This window comes from Sprattus sprattus (genome assembly GCF_963457725.1).
Source record: "Sprattus sprattus genome assembly, chromosome: 1".
NCBI classification, from domain to species: Eukaryota; Metazoa; Chordata; class Actinopteri; order Clupeiformes; family Clupeidae; genus Sprattus; species Sprattus sprattus.
This window is the reverse complement of record NC_137920.1, coordinates 66,705,435-66,720,533: the sequence shown is the minus strand read 5'-3', so window position 1 is coordinate 66,720,533 and position 15,099 is coordinate 66,705,435. Positions and strand designations below refer to the sequence as shown.

Genomic DNA, 15,099 nt, shown 5'->3' with positions numbered 1-15,099 from the left:
TTAATATCAATTAAACAATAAAATAGGTGAAATAAGGTAACAGAAAGGTAAGGTTACATTAGCCCCGTTTACCCCAAAAATTGTCTATATAAAGTACTTTATAGCAATGACCACATTTTGAATTAAGTTAACCTGAAAAGCCTGTAATACATTCAATCCATACAAAACAGTAAAAATACTCATAGATTTGGTTTAAACAGCACTTGTCCAATTGAAATGCATCAGAGAGTAAATATAATTTAATAAACCAATCATGTGCTGTTAAAGTAAAACCATGGCAACAGGAGTTCTGAGTGCCCTAAAATAACTTAAAATGACAGAGTGTTCTAGAATCTAGCTTTGTGACCCCTTAAGACCTGACCACCTCCACACATGTTCCACTCCCTCAGATTGTTTGTTGGTGGTGCCGACGGTGGGTTGTGCACAACGCTCTCCTCTGGCGGCAGCACACAGGCGCCGGTCTGCCAGGAGCACATGCAGGGGGCTCGGCACGCCCTCCTCGCCCTCCTCCTCATCCTCCTCCACCTCCTTTGCACGCACATTACGATTCTGCTGACAGCTGTAGCGACGCGCCTTCAAACTGTAGATTACATAATGTTATTAATACTGAGCACAGCTTAGCAAGGTCTATGGGACTTTCCCCATAAACGTTTAAACAATGTTCACGTTGAGACTGAAGGGAGATGATCACTGACCAGTAGATGTGTCTCTCCTGCTTTGGCAGATGGTGCCAGATGTTTGCCAGAGCCTTGGTTACCCCAGTGGAAGAGGTTCCAGGGCAAGATCTGGGAGAGAGAGAGAGGGCATAAGAGACAGAGGACATATTTTACTGTCACTATTAAACCTGTACTATATTAACAACATTCACACCATACTACAGCTCATTAACCTGTGTTATTACAAACACATCTCTGTGTGACATTGATATACTTCACACCATCTTGCCGTGTTTCCTGTAATTCCTGTCAATGGACGCTTCTCTGACAAAAGTATGAAGGACACAATTGTTATTTCAATTAAAAATCATCATTTCAAGCCTTGTCAATGGCAATATTTCGTCTTAATTTTGCCATATTTCCTTCCTATGTCATATATGTTTCCATTGAACACGAGGGCATTTTCAAGTGACCTCAAACTTTTCAACGGTAGTGTGTCTACCAGTTGGACCACAGTCCTATAAATCCTTGGCAAAATACCAATAATTAAATCCCTCCTTCTGCCTTAACAATAACCTATCAAACTGAATTCTGTGAGATCTTGGTGTTGTTTGTGGTTTGAGGTATATTATTAATTATTTGGCAGCCTACACAGACAAAGTCACAAAGACCAGATCCTTCTAAAAGACCAGATATGGAGAACTCACTGCAAGTAGAGCTTCCTGTTGATGCGACAGAACATGATGAAGCCGTTGACACACTTCTTCTTGGCGTCCGGGGGGGTCTTCGCCTTCACCCTGGGCTTCTTCCGGTGGCGCACCTTCATCAGCTTTGGCGTCCAGGTGACATCATCACAGCCCACCTCCTCCTCGTCGCTCTGAGAAGACCTCAGGGCCACGCCTCTCTTCCTGCCCTTGGTCGACCAATCAGGCATCTACAACAGAAACGCGCTTAATCAAACTCCACAGTAAACACAGTGATGACACAATGTTGGTCTAGAAGCAGAAGTCTAAAGTATGCAATTAAATAACAATATAGAGGCAAATCGAGCCAGTGTTCAATAATGCTATATATTTAAACATGAATTTTAACATGTCTTGTAAAACGGACACAATTTTAATAAAACATTTTGACACGCTTATAATGTTGCCAAACGGTATCCGTGTTAAATTAAACTACATTAGAGTTTACACTTACATTTTCATTTCATTCTACTCTGTATTCTGACAGTGAAGTTCATGAAAGAATTCAACACAAACACTGCTATGCAAGCAGGGATCAAAGGGTCTTACTGAGTCATTTGATTGGCTGGACTGAAGAATCGCTACTTCAGAGTTGACCCACACGTCCTCAAACAAAGCTGTAACATAATGTATAGCGACAGTTAATGCAAAATCATTACACCTTTAAATGATCACTCACATGAAGTCTATATAAACCTTTATTTGGTTTGAATTTTAATATCTGTGCCTTTCTTTCAGGCCCAATCCTAATTCCAATTCAGGCCCAAAATCTAATATGTACAACTCCATGACAGGTGTTTAGTGTCTTTATTCATAACGCCACATGGCTTGCTCCTCCTTTACCACCCCTACCAAACGCTTGCAGAAATATGACAAGCACACTTGTTTTTCTCTGATATCAGGGGCCCTAGTTTGACGTGCTGCACAGACATATCGATCCTAGTGCACACGCACAGAGAACGAGACGCTAAGAGAGAGAGAGCTAGATGTGTGGTCATCGACACTTAGCGGGCAGAGCCGGGTCAATATTAATATTAATAAACCTGACAAGATTACACTGTAAGAAGATGGCAATATCCCTGCGAGTTCTGGACTGCACTTGCCAGGAACGCTTTCCCAAGGAATAAACTGAAGTTCTTTTTCATTTGTTCTAAGCATTTAAATTCCTTGACAAAAGTGTAGCTTTTCATGCATGTTTTAAAATCCCCAAGAAGCATTGCTTCTAGCTGACTGGGTCAGGGTATGTCTGTGTTTTTCCGCTGCGATACTAGGGCCAAAAGTGTAGGTGTGTGCCAATGAGCATCTTACTCTGCAGGTCTTCTTGTCCCTGTGGCAGCAGCTCTTGTTTCACCCCGCGTGTGGGGGAGGTGAACAGGGAGGGACTTAGGTTCAGGGTCTCGCCCGTCCCAAACGAGGGCATCTTGGGCATGCAGGGTGTGGAGCCTAGGCTACAACCCGACTCGCTCTCCTCACCGTACCGAACCACCCTACACATGTGCTCTTTCAAGGACCTCAGCGTCGACCTTGGGAAACACACACAAACATAGACACACAACATACAAACACTCTACAGTGAGTGATGCTCATCATACTAATCTCGCCCCCTGATTCTTAAATATAACCCTACAGTTCAAACTGTGACATTCCATTTGTTCAAAAATCAGCACAAATTAATACAATATTTATTTTAAAGAGGCATTAACCCACATAGCAAGCCATCTAGCCAACAGACAAAAAGCTGTCTAGCTTGCGAACTGATGAACAGTTATCCAGGTTATGCAAATATGGTCGATTTCACCTACCCTGTTGGTGGAGTGGACTGAGACTGTCCAGGACTTCCATCTTCACTGCTAGTTCGGCCATCACAAGCAGAGCAATGCCCTTGACATGAATAAATAAAGACCCACAGTTTAATCATTATAAACCACATTAACCTTTTTATTTCAAATTAATAGAGGACAAAAGAGGTTTCACCTCCATTAGCAGCACTCCCTGTCTGTAGCAGACTAAGGCTGTATACAGAGTCGGGGGAGCTTGTCGACAGGGAGTCTGAGTCAGATATGGGCTCTGTCCAGTTATACGCACTCTGCCACATGAGCGGAGGCTGGCCGTCTTCCTCAGGAACAAACTCTGTTTTTATCTCACCGATGTCCAACTCACTCTTCAGGCTTATTAACGGCCCTGTTGTGTTAGAAGGAGCTGTATCAAAACATCTCTGCATCATGACAATAGCTGTGTGCGTGGATATCATGACTTTAGCTGTGTATGGAGATCATGACAATAGCTGTGTGTGGATATCATGACTTTAGTTGTCTATGGAGATCATGACTTTAGTTGTCTATGTAGATCATGACTTTAGCTGTGTATGGAGATCATAACTTAAGTTGTTGTACACACCAGCAGGAAGTTGGGAACATCTCTGTGAACGAACACACGTGCGTTTTTTGCGTTTGGTCTGCAGAGTAGCTGGGGGGGTTTCAGGCTCTGACGTGATGCTCTCTTCGCTCTCCGATTCAGACTCTATACAACCAGCAATATCACAAAGAGGGTTAGAAAAGTGTTTTATTTACAAAAGCCACTGACACATTTACAAATTGTACCACATTTTTCACCTATATGTGTACTATATCCTTATGTTGCTGCCTTATGCTGAAATTCCCTTATTAGTGTACACTTAATACCCAACCATTACAAGGCGAAAACTGGTTTGCGAACATGTTTGCAAATAACACTAGATGACTTAAAAACCGTCATGGTTAAAAAACGCATCGTAGATGTGGCTTACCTGCTTCATTAACCGGTAGACAGTGGGGAGGCAGACGACCCTGTAGATTCTCTATATGTGTCTGGAGAAACTCAAAGTACCACAACATGTGGACCAGTGTCTCTTTCTGTGAACAGAAAAACGACTTCACGCTGTAGGCTGACTGGTATTTCGTACAGCCAGGAACTAAAACAGAGTTTTAACAATGCATGGTGTAAGGTGGGGGGTGGTTGAGTAGAAAAGAGAAGACGGTCATGTCACAACATTAGTATACCTTTGTGAGTCCTCTACCATGCATTGTGTCAGAAATCGGAAGTAAACTCGCAATTTCTCTCAGGTTGTTGTTCCAGTTTGTACCACAGGCGTGCCGCACTTCACTAAGAATCACAGATTGATATCAGCATACATGAAGCTTGTTTTGAATATGAATATGTTCACTTACGCTAACCATTTAACAGGACTGTACAGTTGGACAGTACTGATTGTGTGCTTCTTCAACACACACGATAACATTAACTGTATCTACTGTATGGTACTACAACACAACATTAATTTAAATACAACGTACTTAAATACAATTACTTACTGCCTTCTCCTTTGAGTCTTGGCCCTTTGCTCGGAGATGTTAGTTCGTGCCATTTAAAACTCCTGGTAGTAGGGCTAGGCTGAAAGATTATTGAAATGCTGTCAAATTATGTCACACTGCTCAAATTACCACTGTTTACGTTGATTTCCGTTCTATAACATTCCACTTCAGTAGTGACATTTTTTGAGAGTATCAACTAGAAAGTTAAGGTTAATTTGTATGGCAGTTAGCTACTTATGGACCTTGATTGGCCGTTATCTAGAGTGCTAGCTAGAAAAATGATGTAGATCGACTTCTGAGCAAAAAGTTATCTCGCACGGAATTAAAACTATATTAAACATTATTTAAAAAGAAACTGACAACTCGTTTTGTCATTTAAATATATTATTTGCTTACCAGTTACAGGGTAAAAAAAACGTCGTTGCCTCCCAGTGTCAGGTTTCAAAATATCTGTGTAAAAAATCTGCTTGGAAGAACTTTTTGCGTATGGTGTCACGAACAACCATTGGTTCAGCCTGGTTCATTTGGAATGTGGCAGGAACCAATCATAACACACTTACAGTGATTCGAAGTTATAATTGAAAACGTGAATGGATACCAGAAACGTTCCAAAAAAGTAATTGGTTGCTGGCGTTGCTGCATGGTTGCTTAGCGGAAAGAATTCTCAGCCTTTTGAGCGGGTGAATAACTTGTGTGAAGCAACTGACATCGCTTTATGTCGCAGTTGTTGTAGAACTGGAAAAATAATACCAGTTTCCTCGCTTTCACGTACTTGTGTTCAACGGCATGAATGGGCCATTTATAGCATTTCGAGAAACATTTTTGGGTTTGTTTTATTATAGGTTCAGTAATTATTTGACTAAATCGAATTTATTTAGCCAGAACATTTAAATCATGAAAATGAAAGAAAATAATAAATTAAGCAAATGTTTCACTTTTGAAAATGATGGCTGCTCCATCAGTCGGCTGAACGGTGCAGCCACATGATATCCATCAGTAACCTACATCGAGAGCAGTCTAGTAGTCACATTGAGTGTGAGTAGCCAAGGCTACAGTGCTGCGCAGATTGGTTCAGTCTCGCTAGGATTTTTTTTGGAAACATAGGCTATAGATCTTGTCCGGAATGACAGTGCAATACAGGGTCAATAGAAAAAGGACCGTGTTCTCTAGGATATTAAAAACTCTTTTGTAGACTATTCCGAGGTAGGCTACGCACCAGAATTATACATTACTGTTAAGACTATCTGAATGACATTAGTGTTAGGCTATATGCTATATACTTGTAAGACCACAACGTGAAGTTAACTCGGATTTTTGCGCAGTCAGTTTTTCGCCAGACCTAACAGTCAGGGATAACACAAAATCCATGTGGCACTGTGTTTAACGCTCCGTGGTTCATTAGTGTTACCGACGTACAATGTCAAAAGTACCGGGAGGATGTGAGGTTAGCAAAGGATATTTTCTGGCTTTCGCAATTCGGTGGGCTACGTAGACTAACGATAATGTGTAGGACACACGGTGAGGTAGGCTTTGCAGAAGGTGAGCTTGTGAACACTCGGTATGTCTTTCGCTAACCTCTTATCGTTGTATTACAGTGCTTCCTGACCTGGGATGAGGTTGCGTTACCGGGCTGCGCAGTTGACAGTCGGCAAGTCAATCTGTCGTTGCGACCACCCGCCAATGTGTCGCGTGAGAGCACTGTTTTTCTGTCTATGGGGTGTGCTGGCACTTGCCTTGGCACTCGGCTTCTCTCTGTCCAGCAGTGACACAAACACTGACGAAGTTCTCATCCACATACCTGACCTAACAAAGGATAAGGTAAGTAGGCCAGTACCAGGCAGGCATCTTTTATTCTGAAAGGTATCTGAATTGTACCCAGACTACTTCATATAAACTTGTTTTTTTTATTGGTTACTCAAAGTCATTATAGCATTGTTAAGTTTAAATATTAATACGTAACACTTACTTCGCCTGTATCCCACTGCAAGCACACACTGACAATCCATAATTCATATTAAAAAGGAATAAACCACTCTTTAATATTCGTTTACTTCACTCCCTCAGCTTACTCACAGACCTCGGAGGCGCACCGTAGCCCTGGTGCGAAGACTCGTGTCCCAGGTGGATGGGCAGAGGTTGTGGCATGCTCTCCTTAAACCCATCCTCATTGAGAGACTGCCGGGCAGCAAAGGGAGCCGTGCCGTGCGGAAGGTCAGGCACAGTTCAGCACGCTATTTAAGACTAGACATTATTTTAAGTTCTAAATATATGTGCTAGATTTAGATTTTGCTATATGCAGATAAGATTTGTTCCAGATTTTGAATGTTCTCTTGGTGTCTGCATAGAAATATAGGTTGGAGTATATGAAATGTAATATAATAGTTTTGCCACCGTTTTCTTTTTACAGCACATATCCAATCGATTGTACACACTGTCTGCTGGCTGGACAGTTCAGTTCGACTCCTTCAACCATCACACCCCTCGAGGCTCCATTAACTTTTCCAACATCCTGGCGGTGCTGGACCCCGGGGCCCCGCGGAGGCTGCTGCTGGCCTGCCACTACGACACCAAGGCCCTGCGCCTGTCCCCCAGCGGCCCCGTCAAGGTATTTGTGGGCGCCAGTGACTCTGCAGTGCCTTGTGCCATGATACTGGAGCTGGTGACAGCGCTGGATGAGCACCTTAGGGTGATGAAACAACAGGTAGGTGGCGAAAGGTATGAGGATGGAAGGGACAGATTGAAAAAAAAAAATGTTGTTCTGTAAGTTTTGGGCTGTTTACATGTTTTCTGGTTATAGCTGGGTTTATGTGTAAAAGTGTACATGTTTTCTGGTTATTAGCTTGGTTTATGTGTAAAAGCTTACATGTGTTATGGTTATAGATTGGTTTATGAGTAAAAGTTTGGTTTGTGTATGCGTGTAATTCAGAGATTTTAAACAAACATGTTATACATTTGAACAAGACAGAACCCAAACAGATAGTGAGGAGCTGAAGCTATTCAGCTGATCTCAGTGGATGTGATTCTTGGAGTGTGGCAGGAGTGAGGAGCTGTGGCGTTTGATGAGGACACACTTCACCTAAGTAGACTGGCATGTGATGTGACTGATGGTTTTGATGTAGAACAGCTGAAGTGTCTGCTGATGCGGCTTGTGATTTTGACCGTTATAATAAATTAATTAGCCCACGGTGCCACTCCTTCAGCGTCTGCTGGCACTGTTTGCCCCTGGCACTGTTTGCCTCTGCATTCTGCAATCCGTTGGGCACTGGCACAGTTTAGTTCTGCAATGGGTTGTGCCCTGGCCACTCCCCCAGTTTTATGGGCCACAGCACCACAGTGCCTCACAACAAGAGCGTTTGAACGTGCGCTCACAGCAATCAAATCATCAGATCTCTGCTATCCTAACCATACAGACACAGAACACCAGAATGATTATCTTTTCTCTGAAAAATCTCCACATGAAATTGCCCACTGACCTGACCATATGGTAGCAATATGGCCAGAATGAACAAATCAGCATATCTCCACTATGCTACATTCATATGTTTTTTCAATTATGTGAGTTAGTTTAAAGGACACTTCTACCAAGGTCAGTGGATCAGTTCTAGAATTTAGTCTGCTGTAATACAACAAGAAAATGAATGACATGTGAAAAAGGCAATTTTCCAACATAAAACAAATCATGCAAATGTTTATATTTTAGATGACCACGAGGTGGTCTATAAGGTGGATATACTTTATACATCACATCTTTACATGATAGTCACTGGGGTGCTTTTCTCTGATGATGCTGTGACAAAGGGGACAAAACTATGGAACTATGAAACCTTCCATAGCGTGCCCATTTCCAGGCCAGGGATCTGTCTCTGTGATCGGATGGGAGCAGTGTGAAGAATGGGTTGGAAGGGTACCTGGGGTACTGTGCAATGGTACATGCTCTGCGTGTGATAAGCTTTGCTGTTGAGGTCTAAAAGGTTGGGGGTGGAGAGGCCAATCATTTTGGAGTTGTTGTGTGTGATGCGTTTGTTTCTATTGGAGGCAGTTAGCATGTTGAAGAATCAGGAACAATAAAGAATGGTGAAAAACTGATGTAAACAAAGGGAGTGCATCATAGGAACAGAATTTGTCAAACGTATGTTGTATTTAGTCATTCACACTGACAGTTGACTGTCGAACACATAGTATAGTAGGTTTAAAAAAATGAATCTTTGGTTAAATACCGACATGGGCCAGTACACTTGTGTCCACCTGTGTAAAGGTTTGCTGTAATAACAAGTCATTGGAACAGATCATGGTCGATATATCTTGCAAAGGTCTTTCATCTGGCTGCTTTTGTGAGAGAAATTGATTTAAGTCTTGAAATCAGTCCACAGGGATATTTGATGCGACATTGAAAGTCGATGACACAGGCCCTTTCAGAAACTGGCCTCTGTAAGCAGTTTTACGGAGCTTGTTGTCCCTCATCAAGGTGTTTATTTATAGCTACTCAGGAAGTCCAGCAATTTCAATGAATTGGGGATTAATGACATCGGTTGGTTTGATGGGCAAAAGGTGAGGTCTCTATAACAAATGACTTGCAATTCATAAAATGCAACCAACCATTGACTGTATATAGAGTATACATTCTACAGTCTATATACAGTCAATATAACCAACCGACATGAGATATTCACAGACAAAATAAACAATATAAGGTTGTATTAGATTTCAAGACAATTACAGTAACAGGATACCTTACATACAAGTCTACAACTGGCCTATTAATATTTATCCCATGTGAAATATATCCAACTTCCTGTCCTCAATGATAGGGTTTACATGTTTTCTTTAAACCAAAAGAATGTTGAAATGAAAAATAATATCTTCGTAAAGTTATAAAAAAAAAAAAATACTGTCATCACTATCGCCAGAGACAAAAATCTTTTCCTTTTCTGCAGCGCCTGCTTTATCATTGGTAGTGTGTAATATTCGAATATTCAGAACAACCACAACATGCTCACACTACAACATTGCACAGTGAATGATGATTCCCTTGTGCTTTTCCTGCGTGTAAGAGGATTTCTGAGGTGACCCTGCAGCTGGTCTTCTTCGATGGGAAGGAGGCCATTGAACAGTGGACCGCCAACGACTCGCTCTACGGCTCACGACACCTGGCTGACCAAATGGCCCAAACACCTCACCCACCGGGCGCCACAGAAACCACTCTGATTGACGCGGTGGTAAGATGCACAGTGGTTGTATAGAGATAAGACACACACACTCATGATAAAGGGATTAGGGGCAAAAAGGATTGTTTTCATTTAATTCTATGTAAGTAGTATGTATATTATAATCAAATCATTTTGTGTGACCTTTGTGAGAAAACTGACAATGCCTTTATAAGACCAGGTGCTTGCAGATATAATTGGGTAGGATTACAGTGTTGATTCAGCACCTGGGATCATATTCACAAAGCATTTATCTTTCCACTAAGAGTTCTCCTAAGTCACACTAAAGGTTTCTAACTAAAAGTTGATCACAAAGCTGCAGAGACAATCCTTTGTTAAAGAAAATCGAAAACTGTCTTCTAAGCTAAGACTCTGTTGCTATGGCTGAACTGTCTTCTAAGCTAAGACTCTGTTGCTATGGCTGAACTGTCTTCTAAGCTGAGACTCTGTTGCTATGGCTGAACTGTCTTCTAAGCTGAGACTCTGTTGCTATGGCTGAACTGTCTTCTAAGCTGAGACTCTGTTGCTATGGCGAGAACTGTCTTCTAAGCTAAGCTAAGACTCTGTTGCTATGACGAGAACTGTGTTCCAAGCTAGGCTAAGACTGTTGCTATGGTGAGAACTGTCTTCTAAGCTTAGCTTAAACTCTGCAACTCTGTTGCTATGGTGAGAACTGTCTGCTAAGCCAAGACTCTGTTGCCTGACGGCAAGTCTCATGCACAAGCCTACTTGCAAGGACCTCTGTGATTGGTTGATGAATGACAGGTGTGTGCTGGTGAGTAGGTATGCGCTTCATAGCCTACTGCAAAGAACGATAAATAAATCAATAAATGACATTTAGGCTACAAATGAATAATAACTGAATACACTGCCCACAGACAGAGTGTCTTTGCACAGTTTTCCTGTAAGGTGATATATTTTATTTTGTGCGCACAAGCTGTTATCTTGGGGGAACAAGTTCTTAATCATGTGCGCACAAGATGAGTGCACAACTACACACTTCTCAACCAAATTAGGACTGACACACCCATTCCTCAAGTAAGGAGCTGAGGAGTGAGAAGGCAAGTGAGGAGCTACTCTTAGCCTTATGCTTTGTGAATACGAGCCCTGATTTGATAAGCATCATATGTCTAAATGTTTGCTAACTGTTGTGTTTGGGTGCTCTGTTTTAGGATCTTTTGCTGCTATTGGACCTAATTGGAGCCCAAGCTCCGATGTTCGTCAATCACTTTGACAACACGGCCCGCTGGTTTGATCGCCTTATATCTGCAGGTACCGCATTTGTGCTTAGATTTGCTCCCTTTGTCAGAACAGGGGATTAATCAACATTCATTTGATTGTATATTGTTCAAATGTAATCACTGTTGAAGTTCAAGAGCAGTAACTTCATGTGACAAAAACAAAAATTCTTTAATAATACTAAGGTGATGAACCCTTTTTTTTTATTATTATTTCTCAAAATGTCAGTATGTCACTTTAAGGTTCAGACACATGCAAGCAAAAGCACTTCGATCCAACCGTTTTTTTTACTCCAGTAAACCTATTTTATCTTCCCATACTTTTAATCTGTACTGTTTTAATTAGACTGACTAATTGCTTGCTGTTACTGTTCCACAATCTTGCGCTCAGAGACAAGACTGCATAAACTGGGCCTGCTGTCCTCCCACCCTAATGAGCTGAGTTACTTCAGGAAGGACGTCAACATGGGACGAGTCGAAGACGACCACATGCCTTTCCTTGATAGGGGTGAGGGAGAGAGGCTACAGACCAAACGGAGTAGCCTACGCAAGATTAGCTTTACTAGACTCAAAACCTTGCACTACAGTCGACCAACCCAGACACTATCTCATTTAAATGTGTTCTTCTTTTCTGTTAATTTACTGGTTAGTAAAAAGGAATTAATTTACTGAACACATTACTGAGGTTACTGAGGAAACATACAGCCTTGTTAAAGAAGAAATTTGAATTAAACAGGAAATTTGTGTTGTGAGCCACCTCACCCTAATGTACTTGGGTCATATTGTTTCTGCATTGAACTTGTCATTTTATTGCTTTTGGGTCTAAACCAGTTAAAACAGCTAAGCATTATGAGGTGTGATTTAAAAAAAACCTCACTTGACCATGATTGCTTTGCTGTGTGTGTTCTCGAATGACCTTGTCATGCCTTCTACTCCTCCCCCACCTCCCTGCAGGGGTTCCTGTGATGCACATGATCGCCACACCCTTCCCCCCGTTCATGCACACCTTCGAGGACACCGCTGTCAACATTCACATTCAGACCGTGGAGAATCTCACTAAGGTCCTGGCCGTGTTCTTGTCCGAATATCTGGGCCTTTAAACGTTATTTTGCCTCAGCTTCAGCACTTTACTTTCTGTCTGGATGTATAACAGAGAGGAGGAAGAGCAGATTCTGATTTTAAATCAGTCTGCAAAACGAACCAATATCACTGCAAATCCAGAACTTGATGCTGCAGTATGCATTGATTGTATGACAATAATTTAGAGTATTTACAGCCTCTACCTACCTTTGTTATGTGCCTTTATAGCATATCCTAAAGTATGATTTTGACAGGGTGTCGCCTTCTTGTTTACAAGAAGCAGTAGAATCAAATAAGAGTCTGTGCCAAGACATGGTTTGTATAAACCATTTACAATGAAGAATTGTTTCCATGGCCAGTTTACGCTAACCCACCAATGTGCACAATGTTGAGTTAAAATATGGTATTTAAGGGAAAGAAATGCACCGGAAGGCATCCAGCATTGGTAACTTGAACCCATGGTTCTGTGAAAGGTTATTGAAGTGCAATAACATAGTTATGCAATAATGTAATTTATTAAGCTATGCTACAGCATTCAGGACTTCGGTATGCAACTCAGGAGTAATTGCCAACATCTGACGTCTCAACAGTATCGTGCCAACCTATACACACACATATATGAAATATATATAAAGGTTAAATACAGCTAATTGTAGGTCAGTAACGGCATTTAGGCCTATATGCAACAAATTCTTCATCTGTCAAGCTACCCAGCATGTGTAGTGGGCAGGAATACTCACTGGTGTCTTGCTGGTGCTGGCTGGTGTGTTGGTGTTGTTAGATACGAGGTGACCTGCAGTATGTGTGGTGTGTTTGGGGTTTACTGGTCATCTGTGACCACACCTTTTTAATACAGTTACACTGATTGCACTTGTCACAGAGATGAAATTGGTATATTGTAATGCCACAGTACTTTTCTGAATAAAATTGAGAAAAAAAAACGTATAAGTTCACAATAGTTTTTTTTTTAAAGGCATGCTATAGGTCAACTTTTTGAGCATTGTGCTCGGGTTTGATCCATAATGGTGTATAGTAATGATATAATAGTAATAATAATATAAAGGCCTTCCTAACGTGGTTGCAAGTAGCGTGTAGATGCACTCTGCAGGCAAGTAGTAAGTAGAAAACAACTAAACTAGTGTGTATATGTAAACCAGACATATAGACTAAACCAGACACATTGTAACAAAACCTGCGTTTCGGCTGTGGTTGTAGGGGCAGGCTATTTGCATATTTTGTTCAATTTTTCTCAATGACGATCAATTATTAGATGTTAAAGAAACACTATTTCGATAGTTTAGAATTTGTTTCAGTATTTTAAAGTGAATGAGCTTTGGGAGCACAAAAGTGAGCGTCTAGCAGCGATTATCATAGACACATGTATGTACAGTGCCCTCCAAAAATATTGGCACCCCTAGTGAATATGAGCTAAACAGGCTATAAAAAATATGCCTTGCTGTTAATCCTCTTGGTTTTTCACTCAAAATATTCACAAAAATCTTACCTTTTCATTGAAGTAAAATTATTGAAAGAAAAAAAAACTGTTGACATTAAATAAATATTTTCCCCCAAAACATGTGTGCCACAATTATTGGCACCCCTAGAAAAATCTTTAATTAAAATCTAACTGAAGTATATTGAAGTCATATTTTACATTTTTAAGTTCACCTGTTTGATAAGGAACTCTTATGAGATCAACCATGACTTCCAGTTCCACTGGCGTACAAATATGAGGTGACACAGGCCACATTCCATTAGTCATTCATCACTATGGGAAAGACCCAAATAACTCAGTGACGATGTGCGACGAAAAGTGGTTGAGCTGCACAAATCAAGAAATGGACACAAGAAAATCTCTAAACAGTTGAAAATACCCATTTCCACTGTCATGGAAATAATTAAGAAGTTTAAAGCGATGGGAGATGTTAAGAATCAGCCTGGAAGAGGACGTGTCTGTACATTGACCCCACGCACCGTGAGGGGGATGGTTCTACTGGCAAAATTATCTTCAAGGATCACAGCTGGAGAATTGTAGAGGTTAGCTCAGTCTTGGGGTCAGAAAGTCTCCAAAACTACCATCAGACGCCACCTACAGTACATCACCACAAGTTGTTTTGGAGTGTTGCCAGAAAAAAGCCTCTGCTGTCAATCAACAACAAACTACAGCGCCTACAGTTTGCCAAATGTAAGACAAATTTCAATGGGACCGAGTTATATGGTCAGATGAGACCAAAATAAAGCTTTCTGCCAACAAACTTCAGAGGTGGGTTTGGCATAGACAGAAAGATAGCCATATAGAAGAGCACCCCATACCCAATGTGAAGTATGGTGGCGGATCTTTGATGTTGTGGGGCTGTTTTTCTTCCAAAGGCCCTGGACATCTTTGGTAAGATACATTGTATCATGGACTCCATCAAATACCAGCAGATATTAAATGAAAACCTAACAGCCCCCTCCAGTAAGCTTAAAATGGACCGTGGTTGGACTTTCCAGCAGGACAATGATCCTAGGCACACCTCAAAATCAACATAAAAATGGTTCACCAACCACAGAATAAAGGTTTTGCCATGGCCATCACAGTCCCCTGACCTAAACCCCATAGAAAATCTGTGAGATGAGCTGTAGCCAAGTTTCGTACGTTGACCTCAGATTCTGAAGGATCTGAAGAGATACTGCATGTAGGAATGGTCTCAGATCCCGTGCCATGTGTTCACTAACCTCCTCACGCATTATAGGAGAAGACTCAGAGCTATTATCTTGGCAAATTGAGGCTGCACAAAACATTACATTAAGGGTTGCCAATAATTGTGGCACTCGTGTTTTGGGGA

The 15,099-nt window shown here is 41.4% G+C and overlaps 2 protein-coding genes across 2 annotated transcripts; one reads left to right on the top strand and one right to left on the bottom strand.

The window, feature by feature from the left end:
* Positions 1-333: 333 nt before the first annotated feature.
* meiosin (meiosis initiator) lies at positions 334-4,802 on the bottom strand (the record flags this gene model as incomplete). Its single annotated transcript, XM_080853870.1, has 11 exons — positions 334-580; positions 696-785; positions 1,364-1,590; positions 1,949-2,016; positions 2,708-2,922; positions 3,202-3,280; positions 3,374-3,560; positions 3,795-3,919; positions 4,185-4,290; positions 4,438-4,540; positions 4,750-4,802. The coding sequence occupies 11 exons, from the start codon at positions 4,800-4,802 to the stop codon at positions 334-336; spliced, it is 1,500 nt and encodes a 499-aa protein (XP_080709996.1).
* Positions 4,803-6,429: 1,627 nt separating this feature from the next.
* qpctlb (glutaminyl-peptide cyclotransferase-like b) lies at positions 6,430-12,291 on the top strand (the record flags this gene model as incomplete). The annotated part of the gene is made up of 7 exons (XM_080845986.1): positions 6,430-6,567; positions 6,814-6,960; positions 7,157-7,450; positions 9,801-9,965; positions 11,126-11,225; positions 11,583-11,699; positions 12,146-12,291. The coding sequence occupies 7 exons, from the start codon at positions 6,430-6,432 to the stop codon at positions 12,289-12,291; spliced, it is 1,107 nt and encodes a 368-aa protein (XP_080702112.1).
* Positions 12,292-15,099: the final 2,808 nt, after the last annotated feature.